The following is a 14906-nucleotide window of genomic DNA, read 5'->3' as shown; positions in this document are numbered from 1 at the left end:
GGTGTTTTTCCTAAGCTTGTGTCCGGTTCTTCCCACTCCTCCCCTGTCTATAGGTGGGCCACTTTCATGGCCAACCCTGCTTGGTGAATACTAAGGAATACAGAGGAGAGGGGTGATGGAATTAGTATTTTGTGAGATTGCCACACTAAGTAGTAGCTAAATAGTGCTTCCTTCTGAGTCAAAGGGAAGACGGTGGGTGTAGCACAAGAGAAGGGGTTTTATATGATTCCTTTGCACACGTGTATTGGTTAGACTCCAGTCTCATCTGCTGTAATAGAGAGACCTCAGTCAGGTACACTGGCTGAAGCAAGTTCCAGGTTCATCGCTCTCATGTTTACAGTGAGCAGGTGGCTGGTCCAGGACTGAGAGGGCAATTCTGAACCCTCACCACACAGGTTCCATCTCTGGATTCAGACTTGCTGTCCCCACTGCCATGGGGCAGTAAGATGGGAGGGATGGGCAGGGCAACACCTGCTCAGTCTTGGTAGATGTACATCACAGAAGGGCCACATATCCCATCTCTGAGTCGCTGAGGAGAGGTGTGTTCTTTAACTGGGTGGCCCAGTTCTCAGCAAAAACTCCTATTATTAAAGGGATGTGAGGAGAATAGATACCGTCGGGCAACTAATAGTTACTCCTGTAGTTCAAATACTCAAGTCTTTACTTAGGACAAATAACTTAGTCTAATATTAGTAGAGGAAGGAGTGTGGGGGGGGGGTGAACCTGTTCTTCAAAAAAAGAAAAAAGAAACAGAAATATAGCCCTCCGGGCTAGTAACCCTTTACTGCGGGAATAGATATTTCTTTTGGAAAAGTGTAGAACGTCAGCCTAAGGAGCCTTGGCTCATGTTACAGTGTAGAGCCCGTGTTTCAGTGCTGACTTTTCGTAGTCTTCTCTGCAGCATGAACACAGAAGGTGCTGTTGAGATCTGGACAAAGCCAGGAGGCAGTGGTTAAGAGCTGCTGCCTCTGAGAGTAAGATTTACTGAGAGCCAGTCATTCTGTCTTTAGGGGATAGCACGGTGATTGTATTTTTTTCAACAGTCGCTCCCCATTATCCCTGCAATTTCTTTTTCTTTGGAGCAAATGATAGTACTTAATACATACTTTTCATAGTCGTTTGGCCAGGTGTAATCCACCCGATGATTTCGATGTGTGGCCACGGTAGAAGTATTTGGTCTGCTGCTGTTAATGTGCCCTTGTGTCTCCTGATTCAGAAAGATTTTTGGCCATACGTTACTCGGGAACCGGCAGAAAATGAGGTAATCCACATGAGTGAGTGTTCCCAACAGCAATATCCTGCTTTAAGGATCGAAACTGGAAAGTAAGCAGGCGAACAAAGAACCCAGCCTTTCCATGGAAATCTAGAGAAAGCCTTGTTTCCAAAAGACACAAAGACCTTGAATGAGGTCCTGGGGTGGCTGGTGTGGCCAGGCACTACACAGGTGTAGTGACAGCTTTTCTGGTGCGTCTTCACTTTCCACCGTAACTCTCGGTCTGCTGGCATTCTCACACCTGCAAAAGAAAGACAGCTTCGCTCGGGTAGTAGAGGGTATGAGTAAGCCTTGCTTTCAGGATCACGGAGCTCTGGACTTGGTCTGGGTTCATATTTGCTGCCTGCATCAAGCTGTCTTTTTTGCCTCTGGCCTGACATTGTCAAACGATGATTTATTTCTCCGGTTTTGCTTCTCAGTCCACAGGCACTGAGTCACAAATCCATGGGGATCCCAACCAGCTTATTAAGCTTTGCTCTAACCTCCATTCTACCTTCTTAAAAAAGTCAGTGCAGATACACCGTTTCATCCATGCTTCTGTGGCACGGGATGTGGGAACTGGGGGGGTTTGCCTTCCCAATGCCTATGTTAATACAAAAACCCTGGGTCTCCAGCTGGGGCTGAAACCCGTAATATTTCAAGCCTTTCATGCCTGTCGGCTGCCAGCCATGGGACTTCCTGGACTGTGAACGGTTTTTATAGGTTATAGGTTTGTGCCAAATGACTTGCCAAGTCTTAATAGGAAAAGTCGGCAGTCTGTTTGCAACACCTACTGCTCAAGTATTTACGGCCAGAATTTTTATTTTGCACGTATGCTTTCCTTTAACAGGAAAGAAAATGGTCTTTAGTCAAACCACTGAGGTGAGAAATGCAAATTTCATTTGCCACTAATCCCAATGAGGTATTAACTACAAAGTCCATTTAAGACCTTTAGTGTTAATATTAAAGAGGACAAGTGGTAAAATAAACAGTTAATGGCCCAGAGCCCACCATCTCGCTTGCTCTCCCAATTGATGCTTGACCTCTCCGTCCCAAAGATAATGACTGGACCCCCTTTCAGCTGCTCTCCGCTTCTCATTGGCACCAGGGGAGGCGACTTTGGCAAATTCACCGTTTTAAAAGGACCGTAGTGATGGCAGGACGTTTTATTACTGTGTTAATGAGCACAGTGTGGGGTTGTGGGCAGGGCAGAGTGTTTGCATGGTTTTGTGCAAGCTTAGGGGAGGAGGAGTCGGGAGAGGCAGAAGGAAACCCAACTTTTATTTGTCATCGTAACTAGTTACTTGAGGGTGTTAACAGATCTCTGGATAATCTTTGGAGAAAGTTTTCCTTCATTATCGTTTTCAAGCTCATTAGGGAAATCACCAGATGTGTAACAAGTAGAAGTGGGCTCTCCAAGTGTAGCAGTAGCTTTTTCCTTCTTCTCTTCCTCCCTCCAACACTCCCTTCCTTTCCCCTCCCTCTCTTCCTCCCTCTGCTCTTCCTTTCCCAGCATCTGAATTCTAAGGTGAACTATGTAGCATCCTTGAAAGTTTCTGTCGGGGACCACAGTCTCCCCTTTGGATGCTGAAGTTGTCAAAGGCCTGCCATCATGTAGTTCCAGATGTCCTCCATGCTGCAGAAATCTTGTCTTTTCTTATCAACCCCACCATGGAAATATCATGCCGCGACTTGTTTCAGTTAATTCTTCCAGTATGACTCTGCTGTGGTCTGATGTCAACACACAACCGAGTTTATACCGTGAATATTGGCCCGTAAAGCTTGGTTCTGGCTCCCTGTTCCCTCTCTCTGTTTCCTCTCCCTATGTGCCCTTCCCTGTCCCAAAAATGCAACACCATTTGTATTCAGATGAAGCCCCGATTTAAATATTCAGCCCTGATGTTTCTGACTACTCATGTCCTATGTCCAGCCACCAGCTTTTGACCACTTTATTTGGAAAAGGGGTCTCGTCACAATCTCAAATTTAGTCTGTTCACAACAGAAATCTTGATTCACTTGCCCAGTACGACCCCCACAAGGTTGCTTACTGTATGTATGATTTTGTCCTTTCCCTCATATCCCACATCCAATGTATATGAAGTCTTATTGGTTCTTCCTCCAAAATGTGATCTTTGAAAAAGCGTAAGTCACGTGCTTTCCCCTGGTTAAAGCTCTTCAATGGATTCCCATTTTACTAAGTTTCACGAGATGCCCGCTGATCTGGCCCTTCCTGCCTCTCTGTCCTCATCAAGATGTTGGCCATTGACACACTGATGTCCTCATCCGTGGGTCACACTGACCTTCCCATCCGTGTGACGCATGACCTCCTCCTCCATGAGACACGTGACCTTCTCAGCTCTCTTTGCTGGCTCATTCTCAGCCTTTAGAGCTCATCCTGAATGCAGCCTCCTACTTGGAGCTGGGTAAACGTCTGCTGCCTGGAGGACCAATGAATTCAGCTTCCTTCCGTCCCACACTGCAGCCCATCCCACCCATCCCCTGTGCCCACTTGCTCACTGGAGCACATGGTCTGTCCACGTAAAGTGGCCCAATATTTCTGCCTCAGAGTCAGAATCGTAAACTTGGACCGACACAGTGATGATTTAAATATATGTTTATTCATGAAAAGTTTCAAAGAACTCTAGCATTTGTTGTGGTTGGAACGAAGACTGTATTTTCTCTTGAGACTGGGAGGGTGATAGAGTGTAATCAGAAGTGGGAGAATCCCTGAAACTTTTGCTCGAGGGCCTTCATTTTCTTCCTTCCTTCCTTTCTTCCTTTCTCTCTCTTTCTCTTTCTTTCTTTCTTTCTTTCTTTCTTTCTTTCTTTCTTTCTTTCTTTCTTTCTTTCTTTCTTTCTTTCATCTTTATTTTTGACAGAGAGAGACAGACAACAAGTTGGGGAGGGGCAGAGAGAGAGGGAGACACAGAATCCCAAGTAGGCTCCAGGCTTCCAGCTGTCAGCACAGAGCCTGACGTGGGGCTCGAACTCACAGATCACGAGATCATGACTTGATCTGAAGTCGGACGCTCAACCGACTAAGCCACCCAGGCGCCCCTGGAGGGACTTAGTTTTTTTTCTCCACTTCTGCTTTGTTTTCCTGTGTTGGTATTTCCTTTCCTTGGGTCTCATGCAGTTTCTGTCTCGAGCTTTGCTGTTCCTCCTCTGTCTTCCTCATCCTTCCCTCCTTCCTTCTTCTCTCCTTTCTTTCTAAATCTCGTCTTTCTTTCTCCTTTGCTTGTTGTTAAGTTAAACCAGGTGTTAGTTAGCTAGAGTGACCCCCAAGCGACACCTGCTACACGGCATCATTCTGTAGTTTTTGGAAAGACCATCGAAGACGCAGGGGCTGACAAAAGGCAGTCGCAGGGCAGCTCCACAAACAGAACCAGAGTGGCATCTTCGTTCCTACTTTGCGGGGTTTTCTCCACTTAATTAGTTGGCCTGTGGATCTTAGAATTCTGAAGAGGAGGACAGGCTTCTCTCTGCAGGTCTGTATCAAGAATTATATTATGTGTATTGATTTCATGCTATGAAAGAAGAGTAAAAGTAGTGACCATCTGCTCTGCATTTCTTGTAAGTATGCTGGAAGTGTCCATCAGTTTGAGTGCAATGTCAAAGAAACCACACTGGCTTTTCAACAGCTTTCAAATGATCACTTATAAAGCCCCAAAGAACTTCCTTTTTCTAAAAAAAAAAAAGTGAATTCTATTTCATTTCAGGTTCTTCCTGCTGCCCCTTTGTAAAGGGCACAGCTCCTGCTCTTGGCATGTGGGATTTCCTGAGGGCAGCTTTGCTCTAACCCAGCTGCAGTTTGATGAAAGTTAAATTGGACAGTATTACTTTTCATTATGAGCCGCTCTAAGCATTTTCCCTGAGACATGATCGAAGGGAGGTGCCAACAACTTACTGAAATTTCACTCTTACCTAGAAGGAGCTGGCAGGCACCGTTGTCGTGTGAGCCGTATATTGTTGAAAATAGCGTGCATATCCTTTTGACTCCCTGTGGGGGGTTAGGTGACATAATTAGGAAGTACATAGTAATATGTGGCATGCTGTTGCAAAGATTGATTTCTTTAATAGTTTGCTAAAGTATTTTAGGGCCAGAATACTCCCGGTCTTATTAAGCAAATAAAGCCAATATAGAAACCTTTATCAGAGGTGTCTCTAAGAACTTCAGAGACTTAACGATGAGCTAGAGAATAGAAATATTGCCTAAATAACAGTCACCTGGACTTTCAAAAACAGATGCGTAAAACACGCTTTCAGAGGCTCAATGCGTGCCTCTGATTCCAGGTGATTTACCTTAGTAATAATATCACTCGTGTTACTGAAATTAGTTTTTGTACCAGACCAGTGGTTCTTAACTAGAAGCAATGTTCGAATTAGTTAGGGAGCCTTTTCCAAAAACATGCCTGCCAGAGGTCCCCCCCAGACCTGAACCTCCCAGATTCTGAACCACTTATGTTGGAACGTTGGCAGCGTGTACTTGGAAAAAGCCCATGCAAAATGATGAAGCTTCTGGTTTCAAAACTGGTTAGGCATCACTGCTCTTTTTTTTTTTTTTTTTTAATTTTTAAAATATTTACTTCTTTTTGAGAGAGAGAGAGAGAGAGAGAGAGAGAGAGAGAGCGCGCGCGCATGAGTGGGGGAGGGGCAAAGAGAGAGAGGGAGACACAGAACTCCAAGCAGGCTCCAGGCTCTGAACTGTCAGCACAGAGCCTGATGCAGGGCTGGAACTCACGAACCACGAGATCACGACCTGAGCCGAAGTCGGACGCTTAAGCAACTGAGCCACCCAGGCACCCCAAGGATCACTACTCTTGACTAGAAGAAGATGAGCTCAGAACAAAGTAAATTGTAAGATGCTAATGTAGGGGTGGAATCGAGATACCAGGTGGCCCCCAGAGGGGCACAGGCAGGCACAGGACAATAGCATCTAAGGTGATGACTCAGTGCCTGGTACTCCTCTTCCTTGGGCATCAAGTATTTTCCCATGACGCTTGGCCTTTCTTAACAGGCCGGAGGTCTGAATGGCCGCTAATCACATGCTGTATTTGTTTGCCTAATACTCCATTTTGTTTTGCTTGTCAGACTCAGATGCTGAGTTAAATAAACTCATGGTCTTGTAGAAAGAATGTTGGTAACGTTTTACTTTACATTTCCTATTGTCCCCTCCTTTTTCTTTTTTTTTTCCCCAGGTTTTGTGAATGATTCCATTACTAAATCCATTGTGGCTTTGCGCTTAACTCTGGTGGTGAAGGCCAGCACCTGTGTGCCGGGGGAGAGCCATGCAAATAACTTGGAGTGTTCCGGAAAAGGAAAGTGCAGCACGAAGCCGTCAGAGGTAAGGAGACGCCTGGTAGCTCTAAAGCCTATGTTTACATAAATACGTATATCTATGTTCATATATTGCTACGTATCTATCTATGTGTCTATCAAGAATGACAGGGAGAGACCAAGTGCATTTGCTGAAAGAGTCCCTCAAATTTCTGGTTTTGATTGCACATTGGTATGTAACATATAGATCTTCAATCTCCACATAATTTTTATTTTTTTTTTAAATTTTATTATTTTTTTTAATGTTTATTTTTGAGACAGAGAGAGACAGAGCATGAATGAGGGAGGGTCAGAGAGAGGGAGACACAGAATCTGAAGCAGGCTCCAGGCTCTGAGCTGTCAGCACAGAGCCCGACGCGGGGCTCGAGCTCACGGACCGCGAGATCATGACCTGAGCCGAAGTCGGCTGCTTAACCGACTGAGCCACCCAGGCGCCCCTCCACATAATTTTTAAAGTAGTGATAATAAATCTGTGCGGTGCCAGATTTTGCTTGGGTATAAAGTAAAGATTTTATGAGAAGAAATAGCCATCGTATCTGGTAGCAGAATCAAGAGAAACGGAAGACAGGAGAGGTGAGCAGGCTCGTTAATTTCCCAGTGATCACAGAATCCCCTCCTTAAACATTGCATTTCTCCAGCGCCTATAGCAGAGTTACAAAAGCAAGAGAAAAGCACGAGAAGGAACAGAGAAGAGGCTGGGACGAGAAGCCTGATGTTACGTTTGACCTCTGTGGGCCAGTGTCATCAGTGCTACGGCAGACCTGAGTCCTGCTCTCCTTTTTCTTTAGTGGCTCGGGTCACATGGGCCTGGGGCTGGGGTTGGGGCAGGGGCAGGGGCAGGAGCTGAGTACAGTTCCTCCTCCTTGTTTTTGGGTGATTGACAGGATGTGGGAGGCAGACTTGTAAGGGACTGTGGCCACTGAGACCCACTCCATCACTAGAGAGCTCCATTAAAACAGGTGGACTGCGGTCTTTTGCAGGTGACCTGTGGGCTGTACCCAACGTCCCGGGAGAGGGAGACTCTGCCCTTTACGAGGGGGCCTGTTCCATTAGGGCACATGTGTTCCTCTCACCACCTGCCTCCTTGCCCGTCTCCCCAGTTCTGCACAGTTGTCCACTGGAATTCGTGCAAAGTGAAGTGGGTCCCCCAAGTCCCAAAAGAGCATGATTTGTTTTATTTATTTATTTGTTAATTTCATTTAATTTAAAAACACTTTTTTAACATTTTATCTTATTTTTTGAGAGACAGAGCACGTGCAGGGGAGGGGCAGAGAGAGAGGGAGACACAAGAATCCGAAGCAGGCTCTGGGCGGTCAGCACAGAGCCCGACGCGGGGCTCGAACCCACGGACCACGAGATCATGACCTGAGCCAAAGTCGGAGGCTCAACCGACTGAGCCACCCAGGCGCCCTGAGCATAATTTGTTTTAGACCAGTGTTAAGGGCAGCACAGGTAAACTTGGCCCCGTGACGCCTCCCGTGGGAATGCCAGCGCATTCGGCGGTAGCGGTGTGAACTGGGTGAAGGGAGCAGGGGGGACCGGCAGGTGGGTGTTGGAAGACACTTTCACGTGTTGCTCGCGTCATCTTGGAGAACCCACGACTTTGATGCCTCGGGTGCGGTATTACAGTGGTGTCAGTTTCCCGTTTCCTTGTAAGATCGTCCTCTGCAGAAGGCAGAAGGACCTGAGAAAGTAGTGGGAGCAATAATTTCTGCTAAATGGTTGGAAAGGAACGCGAATGTAAACCAAAGCCAAAACGAAATCCCTGGTGGAGGGGATGGTGCCCGGCATGAGTCCAGGAGGCAGAGTGGGACTTCGTTTACAAAGCCAGGCCTGCCCTGCAAAGCCCTTTTTCTTCCATCTTGGCCAACTTGGATCATTTTTCTCTTCGTCTCTTTCCTGAGGGGAAGCTCCATTTATCAATTTATTTTTTTTTAACATGGTTGAAGGTGAAGTTTCAGCTTTAATTTTTTTTTTACATTTTTAAATGTTTATTCATTTTTGACAGAGAGAGAGAGAGACAGAGTGAGAGAATGGGTGGGGGAGGGGCAGAGAGAGAGGGAGACACAGAATCTGAAGCAGGCTCCAGGCTCTGAGCTGTCAGCCCAGAGCCTGACGCGGGGCTCCAACTCACGGACCGTGAGATCACGACCTGAGCCAAAGTCGGACGCTTAGCCGACTGAGCCACCCAGGCGCCCCTATCAATTTATTTTATGGGGAAAGTGAAGAAGTAAAGGCTATTGAGGGTTCTTCTGTGACAGTCGATGCTAAGAAGGGGTATAGAACCTGAGAAAAGATGAGGAAGCAGTGGACAGCTTATTTGCTGAAGATGTTCCAGAAGAGATGAAGCGTGAGAAACTGAGGAAAGCCAACCACTCCAGCTGGAAGAGTGTCAGACCTCCCACGCGCAAAGAGGAGACACAGCGGTGTTCCCCAAATTCATTCCTACTATTCCCAATGAATAGTTCTGAGGCCTGGTTAGCCCCCAAGAAGACAACAGTAGTGAAAGAGAAATGTCTTCAACGGGGAAGGGAAGGCTGTTCTTGGAAGTTGGGACCGACAGAGAGGTTGTTTCCTTGTGAGCTTTCTCCTATAATGGATGCCCCATCTGGGGAAACTTTTTACCCATAAAGCAGCCACCATGTTTTCTGAAAACATGCACGTTGCCAGCTTGCAGCCCTCACCTGTAGAACTGATTCACCGAAAAGGCAGCAGAAGCATTTAGCACCTGGCAGGTAACTTGGCAGACCTTGCCAAAGTGCTTCGTTTTTCCTGCAAAAATGGCTCAGAAGCCTTCATGAAGAATCTGTGCTGATTTTATTTAGCAGGCCATTTCAGGGGAAGTGCGGCTTCCTTATGGGGGCCGGCTCTTTTGAGGGGCTCTGAGTGCCCCCCCCCCATGCCCCCACCTCCTGGGTCCACACCAGGTGCTCATAAGGTGTGAGGCCTCTGCTGTTGTCCCTTCTGCCAGAGCCTGCATTTACCTTCAGGGAACTGAAGGAAATTGTGGCCAGCCTTCTTACCTGAGCCATTGTAATTATCCCTGGTGACTGTAAGCAAATGACTAGGCTGGAATTACCATATCCATTTATAGACCCACCACATTGTTCTCTTGGAGAGAGCCGTCTGGAAGCCAGTCTCCCCGTTCACAGAAAGATGGCAGGAGTGGGAATGGAAAGTTGACTCATCTTTTTTGAATCGACTTGAGTTCCCGGGGCTGTTCGTGTTTGTCTTCGTGACTTAAAACAATGACTGAAGAGTAGTTTGCTGGCCATAAAAGACTGTTGCTGTCAGGTTTCCTTCTTTGTGCTGTTTCCTAAAATTAGGAGTCATGTAGTCCAGTCTTCTACCTAGTGCAAGAATCTACTCCACAGTACAAAACACAAAAGAGCTCTACTGGATGGTTTAAAGTGATTGTTGCTAATCACTTTTGTGTCTTTATTAGGTCATCCATCACAGTAAGAGCACTTCTGTTCTGTCCATGCCACTGTCATTTAGTAATGGACCTCGTTTCTTTTCTGTCAGATGCGCTTCGGCTGGAGGCCTTTCCACACTCCCAGTTGATGGGTGGTCTGCAATAAAACTGTGGCTCGCGGCTCTTAGATAGCACACCATCCTGGGAAAGTCTTTTTATGTGTTTACTGTAGCATGGCCAGGAGCTCTCAGTGTTTGAGAACTGCTTTCTTTACAAGGGTTGATTCTGATCTTTTCTTCTCCTTATAAAAAAAAAAAATGACTGTGGTCACTACTTGTCTTTGAACTCTATCACCAAGTTTGGCTGCTGCCAACTTGATAATTCCCCAATTATTTTAAAGGTGAGTATCAGGGATCTTCGCTGGTGTGGACCTTAAGCCTTCTTCAGATCCAGTTAGGTTCCATGGATCTTGTCTCTTAAGAGCAAGAGTTATGTATTAGGATTATCCAGAGAGACAGAACCAATGAGATATATTATATATGTATGGATGGCATATATGTTCTTATCATATCATATCATATGTATACGAATTAAGGAGATTTATTTTAAGGAATAAGCTCACTTAGGAATAAGCACATTGTAGCGCCACTCATCGTAGAGTCTTGGTGAGTCCAAAATCTGACCAAGGAAGGCCAATGGGCTGGAGACTCAGGAAGGAGCTGCAGCTCTAATGCAAAGGTGTCTTCTGGTGAAACAGGAAGAGTGGATGTTGGGGATGAAGTCTGTACAGGCTGACCGTCTGTTGCAGAGTTTTCTCCTGCTTAGGGAAGGAAGGTCAGCCTCTTGTTCTATGCAAGCCTTCAACTGATTAGATGTGGCCCACTCTCGTGCTATGAGGATAAACTTCTTTCTTCAGAGTCCACTGATTTAAATGTAAATCTCATCCAAAGACACTCTCACAGAAACATCAAGAATAATGATTGACCAAATATCTAGGTGACATGGCTCAGCCAAGTTGATACATAAAATTCATCATCACAAAATTCTATTTTTTTCTCTCATTCACTCTTGCCCCCTTTCTGTCCAGTTGTGTTCCTTGTCCACAAGTGAAAGGAGTTGTTTTAAAATTTTAGTTTGCCTAAGGTTTGCCTAATATTTGAGGGTCTGACAAGAAAAGTCATATTCTAGGTCCCTCACTCAGGTTAGGATGCCTTTTATTGGGCAGCCAGATGCTTCTGATGCAAAAGTAGATCATGGAACATCATTCTGGAAGTAGGGGTCTCAGGTGCTTATCATTTTCCTGTTCTCACTGATTCCTTAAAGCAAATATACAACATCTTTTTTATTCAAGGATTTCATTGTTAATAATGTTATGGTCACGTGGAGTTAATAAAAAAAAGATAGATGTTGATAGGTGTTATAATGGTTCAATATCTGTCTCAGAGTTTTCTTTTTGTTGGCCCTGGCTCTGGTCTGTATTGATAAGTAAATGGTGTCAGTCCTCCATTCTTAGAAGGTTCCTTAGGATTCTCTCTAGCTCTTGCCTTGGGAATCTGTCATCCTTAGGCTGTTTGAATTGGATCCTGGAGCTGCCTACTCAGACTTTGTTTTGAGTGAGAATTGAACTGGCATCATGTCTGGGAGCCATTCCCAATCCCTTCTGGAGCTGTGTCCTAATTCACTCTCCAGATGTGGGCCTGTACATGAGAAAAGCACTGGCACGTTGGGCTCCTGAAAGTTCCTGACCTTCTGTTACCTCCCTCCCTACTCTTGGAAGTCGAAGGCTCCAACTCCAGGAAGTCCTAATCCTTCTATAGCCGAGTTCTTCTGGCTAAGTTTGATATGTTGGAAATAATCACTGACCTTAACTGGTTTCTTTGTACCTGGCTTGATTACACCTGCTGTCCTTGTTCCACAGCCCATGTGGCCTGGGTAGGAGATACTATCCTTCCAGGAGTCTGTCTGCTGTGTATCAGCACCCCTCTTTATTTTTTTCTGTTTCCAAGGATGTGCCTCTTTATCAGGGTTCCCAGTAAGTTCCCATTTCTGAGGTTTGTTTATCTGAGATCTCATTCCCAGGGCAAGGTGACAAGCCTGCCCTAAGCTGGGTGCATGGACATCCTTTCCAGCTTAAACCTCGGCTCCCTTCACTGTCCATTCATCCCGCTGCTGCTTCCCCTGCATCCTCGTGATTTTGCTCATGCTGTTCCCTCCATCTGGAATGCTTATCTGTTGCACCACCCTACCCCAGCCCTCTGCTCCCTGCCCTTCCACCTTGCTAACTATATTTCAGGCTCTGCCCCAAACCTTCTTCCTTCTGGAAGCTATCCCTAACTCCTGCTGCAAACCCCCTCTTTCAAGCCTGGCAACATTTTATTTTTCTAATGAGACACACTACCTTTGATTTGTGCTTATATTTCTTTATGTGCATTATCATTTGCATGCGTTTCCCTGCAGAGTTATTGCCTGTCTTGTACCTGCTCCTGCCTTAGGTTCTGGGGCGGACACATCTTGTTAGAGAAGACGTGGCCTGTGAGGAGGAGTTGGGAGGTTGTGGGGCGGGATGCCGAATGAATCGTGGATTAGAGTGTGGGGCGATGTGTGCCATGGGAGGGACCTTTTGGAGAGAAATATCTGACTCAGTGGTGGGATCGCCGGGAGCTTCCCCGGGGAGGCTCCGATGGTGAGTTCCTTGACATTAGAACCTGTCTGGTTCCTTCTGTATCCACTGGGACAACTTAGCAGGGTGCTTTCTGCATGGGAGATGCTCAAAAACAGCCCGTGAACGGAACAAGTAAAATAAACAAAAGCACAAAAACATGATGGAAAAATCAAAACTCCGAGTTTTGAGTTAGATACGTAATTTGAATTATATGTTTGGTAACCATTAGGTCCCGGGAAAGACATGGTGAATTTGAGTCGGAAAACATTCTGGGATCTGAAGCCCCCAGACGGCGTGACCCAGAACGTCACAGGAACTAACCCCTTAGGGACATTGTGGGCAGCGTTGCCGTTCCTCTCGTTTCAAGAAGAAATAGGTCAGAGTAAACCGAACCGGCCGAGCCTTTGATGACATCGTCTGTCGGTGGGCACCTGTCAACAGGCTCCTCTCTGGGTCAGGAAGGAGCGACGGACGCTGCAGAGGGCAGGAGGGGGTGTCGCACGCTTTCTTTCATCGCGTCTCCGAGAGCTAACGTTTCCACCGCCATTAGTGCAAAGCCTAAAGGCCCTAAGGAGGCCTTGCAGAAAGAGGGACGCGGTGGGCGTTTGAGGAAGAAGTGGGGAGAGGGTGGGCAAGGAAGCCCGTCAAGGAATCCGAGGAAGGGCATTCGCTGTGTCCTCAGCATCCAAATAGCGCCTCGGCAAGCCTGCTGTGGCACTCCTTTCTCCAGGCTGGGTCGAGTGTGTGGCGGGGTTAGGCCCCCACGGTCTGCCGGCACCGTGGCGGACTTTCTCCTCTGAGTGGGGCACAGAACCCAGCAAGAAAGGGTCAAGGTGGAGCGGCGGGTGGAAGGCTACTTGATGAAGCCGTTGTAACGTATGGCATCGTATGGTGATCTCCTGATGGCATTACAGAGAAAAGAGACGAATTGATTCTAAGACATTCTTCCAAGGAGCGGGGAGACTTTTTCTTGACTGAGTAAACAGCTTTTTGCCAGTGCTCATTAGACATCTTTGAACCGGAGAATAGAGGCTTTGGACTGAATGCCAAAGCGAAGGTGTCTGACATACGTTTATTTGCTAATGAGGGTTGGGTGATCTGTTCAGCAGATTTTCCTTGCAGATGCTGCATTGTGGACCTCTGAGGGAGAAAGTACTTTTATGGATAATAAAAAAAAGAATAATAATTATTAGACACATATTAAGCACAGAGATCATAAAAGGGAGCGCAGTCCAGCCCAGCTGTCGCCTTGTCAGTGGTAAAGGATAAGCCGGTCTAGAATTTCATTGACTCATGTCTGAATTATAATTCTTGGTACTAATGTAATTAAAAAGCCATTGCTGCCTTTTACGTTATAAAACAGAAGGATGATCCTATCATTGCCCACATAAGAAACAGGACAATGTACGTCATTCTATTATAACTTAAAGAAATAACTAAATTTATGTCCCAAAGGATAAATGTTTCGTCTCGTTTCTGTTTGGCATAAGCTTTTTCCTGAAGGTTGAAATGTATCTCTCCCTGACAGCAAACAGTTGTAGAGGCCTTGTTGTTGGCATCCAGATATATCAGGGCAAGGAGTATATCACTGGTGACATTTCCAGGGTCAAAGAATTGAGAGCGGAAGGTGATTTTTAAAGGACTTCGCACCTGTTTTATTTTTAACACCAGGTAGCAGAGGCCTAAGAGAGATTTACGATTTGTCGGAAGCCAAGAACTAGTTCTCAGGAGGGGCAGGACCATAACGGAGGGACATTGCTGGACGTCTGTCCGGGGCTCCTCCCACTGGGCAGCCCCACGTCTCCTAGAACATTCAGCATTACTGTGAGCCTTATTGTTCGTGTCCTGTCTCCATGTAAAGGTTCACTGTCCACTACAGAGAAAGCCAGGCATCGCCTGGTTTCAGACTTTCCAAATGATGTGACCTCAGGACCTTTTGGCGAAGCCCCCCGTCAGGTTTAACATACACAGAGATTGTGCGGGGATCTTGTTACAATGCGGATCCTGGCCCTGTGGGTCTGGGGCGGCCCCGAGATGGGATGGCATGCCATCAGAGATCAGACCTCAACATGGGAGGCCACCGCACTCAAGACCTTTCAGAGAGGCTTGGAAGATTCAAAAACTTCCATTGCATGGTTTAGGGCATACACTGTACTAGGGGAGTAAGCTCTCGGTGACTCTCTTATTCTAGAGCAAACTTTGAGAAAATCACAGTACAGGTGAGTCAGGTAACTAACGCA

The 14906-nt window shown here is 46.4% G+C and overlaps 1 protein-coding gene across 1 annotated transcript in view; it reads left to right on the top strand.

The window, feature by feature from the left end:
• DNER (delta/notch like EGF repeat containing) overlaps window positions 1–14906 on the top strand; it is a 318800-nt gene that overhangs the window by 162693 nt on the left and 141201 nt on the right. The window contains exon 5 of the mRNA XM_025930353.2: window positions 6451–6596. Within this exon, the coding sequence (XP_025786138.2) occupies window positions 6451–6596 (146 nt within the window). The remainder of the gene's footprint in view (window positions 1–6450; window positions 6597–14906) is intronic.

The sequence above is a fragment of the Puma concolor genome, chromosome C1 (assembly GCF_028749965.1).
Source record: "Puma concolor isolate L17-30 chromosome C1, mPumCon1.1.hap2, whole genome shotgun sequence".
NCBI lineage: Eukaryota > Metazoa > Chordata > Mammalia > Carnivora > Felidae > Puma > Puma concolor.
Note: the sequence above shows the minus strand (reverse complement) of the source record. Positions and strands in the feature narration are given on the sequence as shown.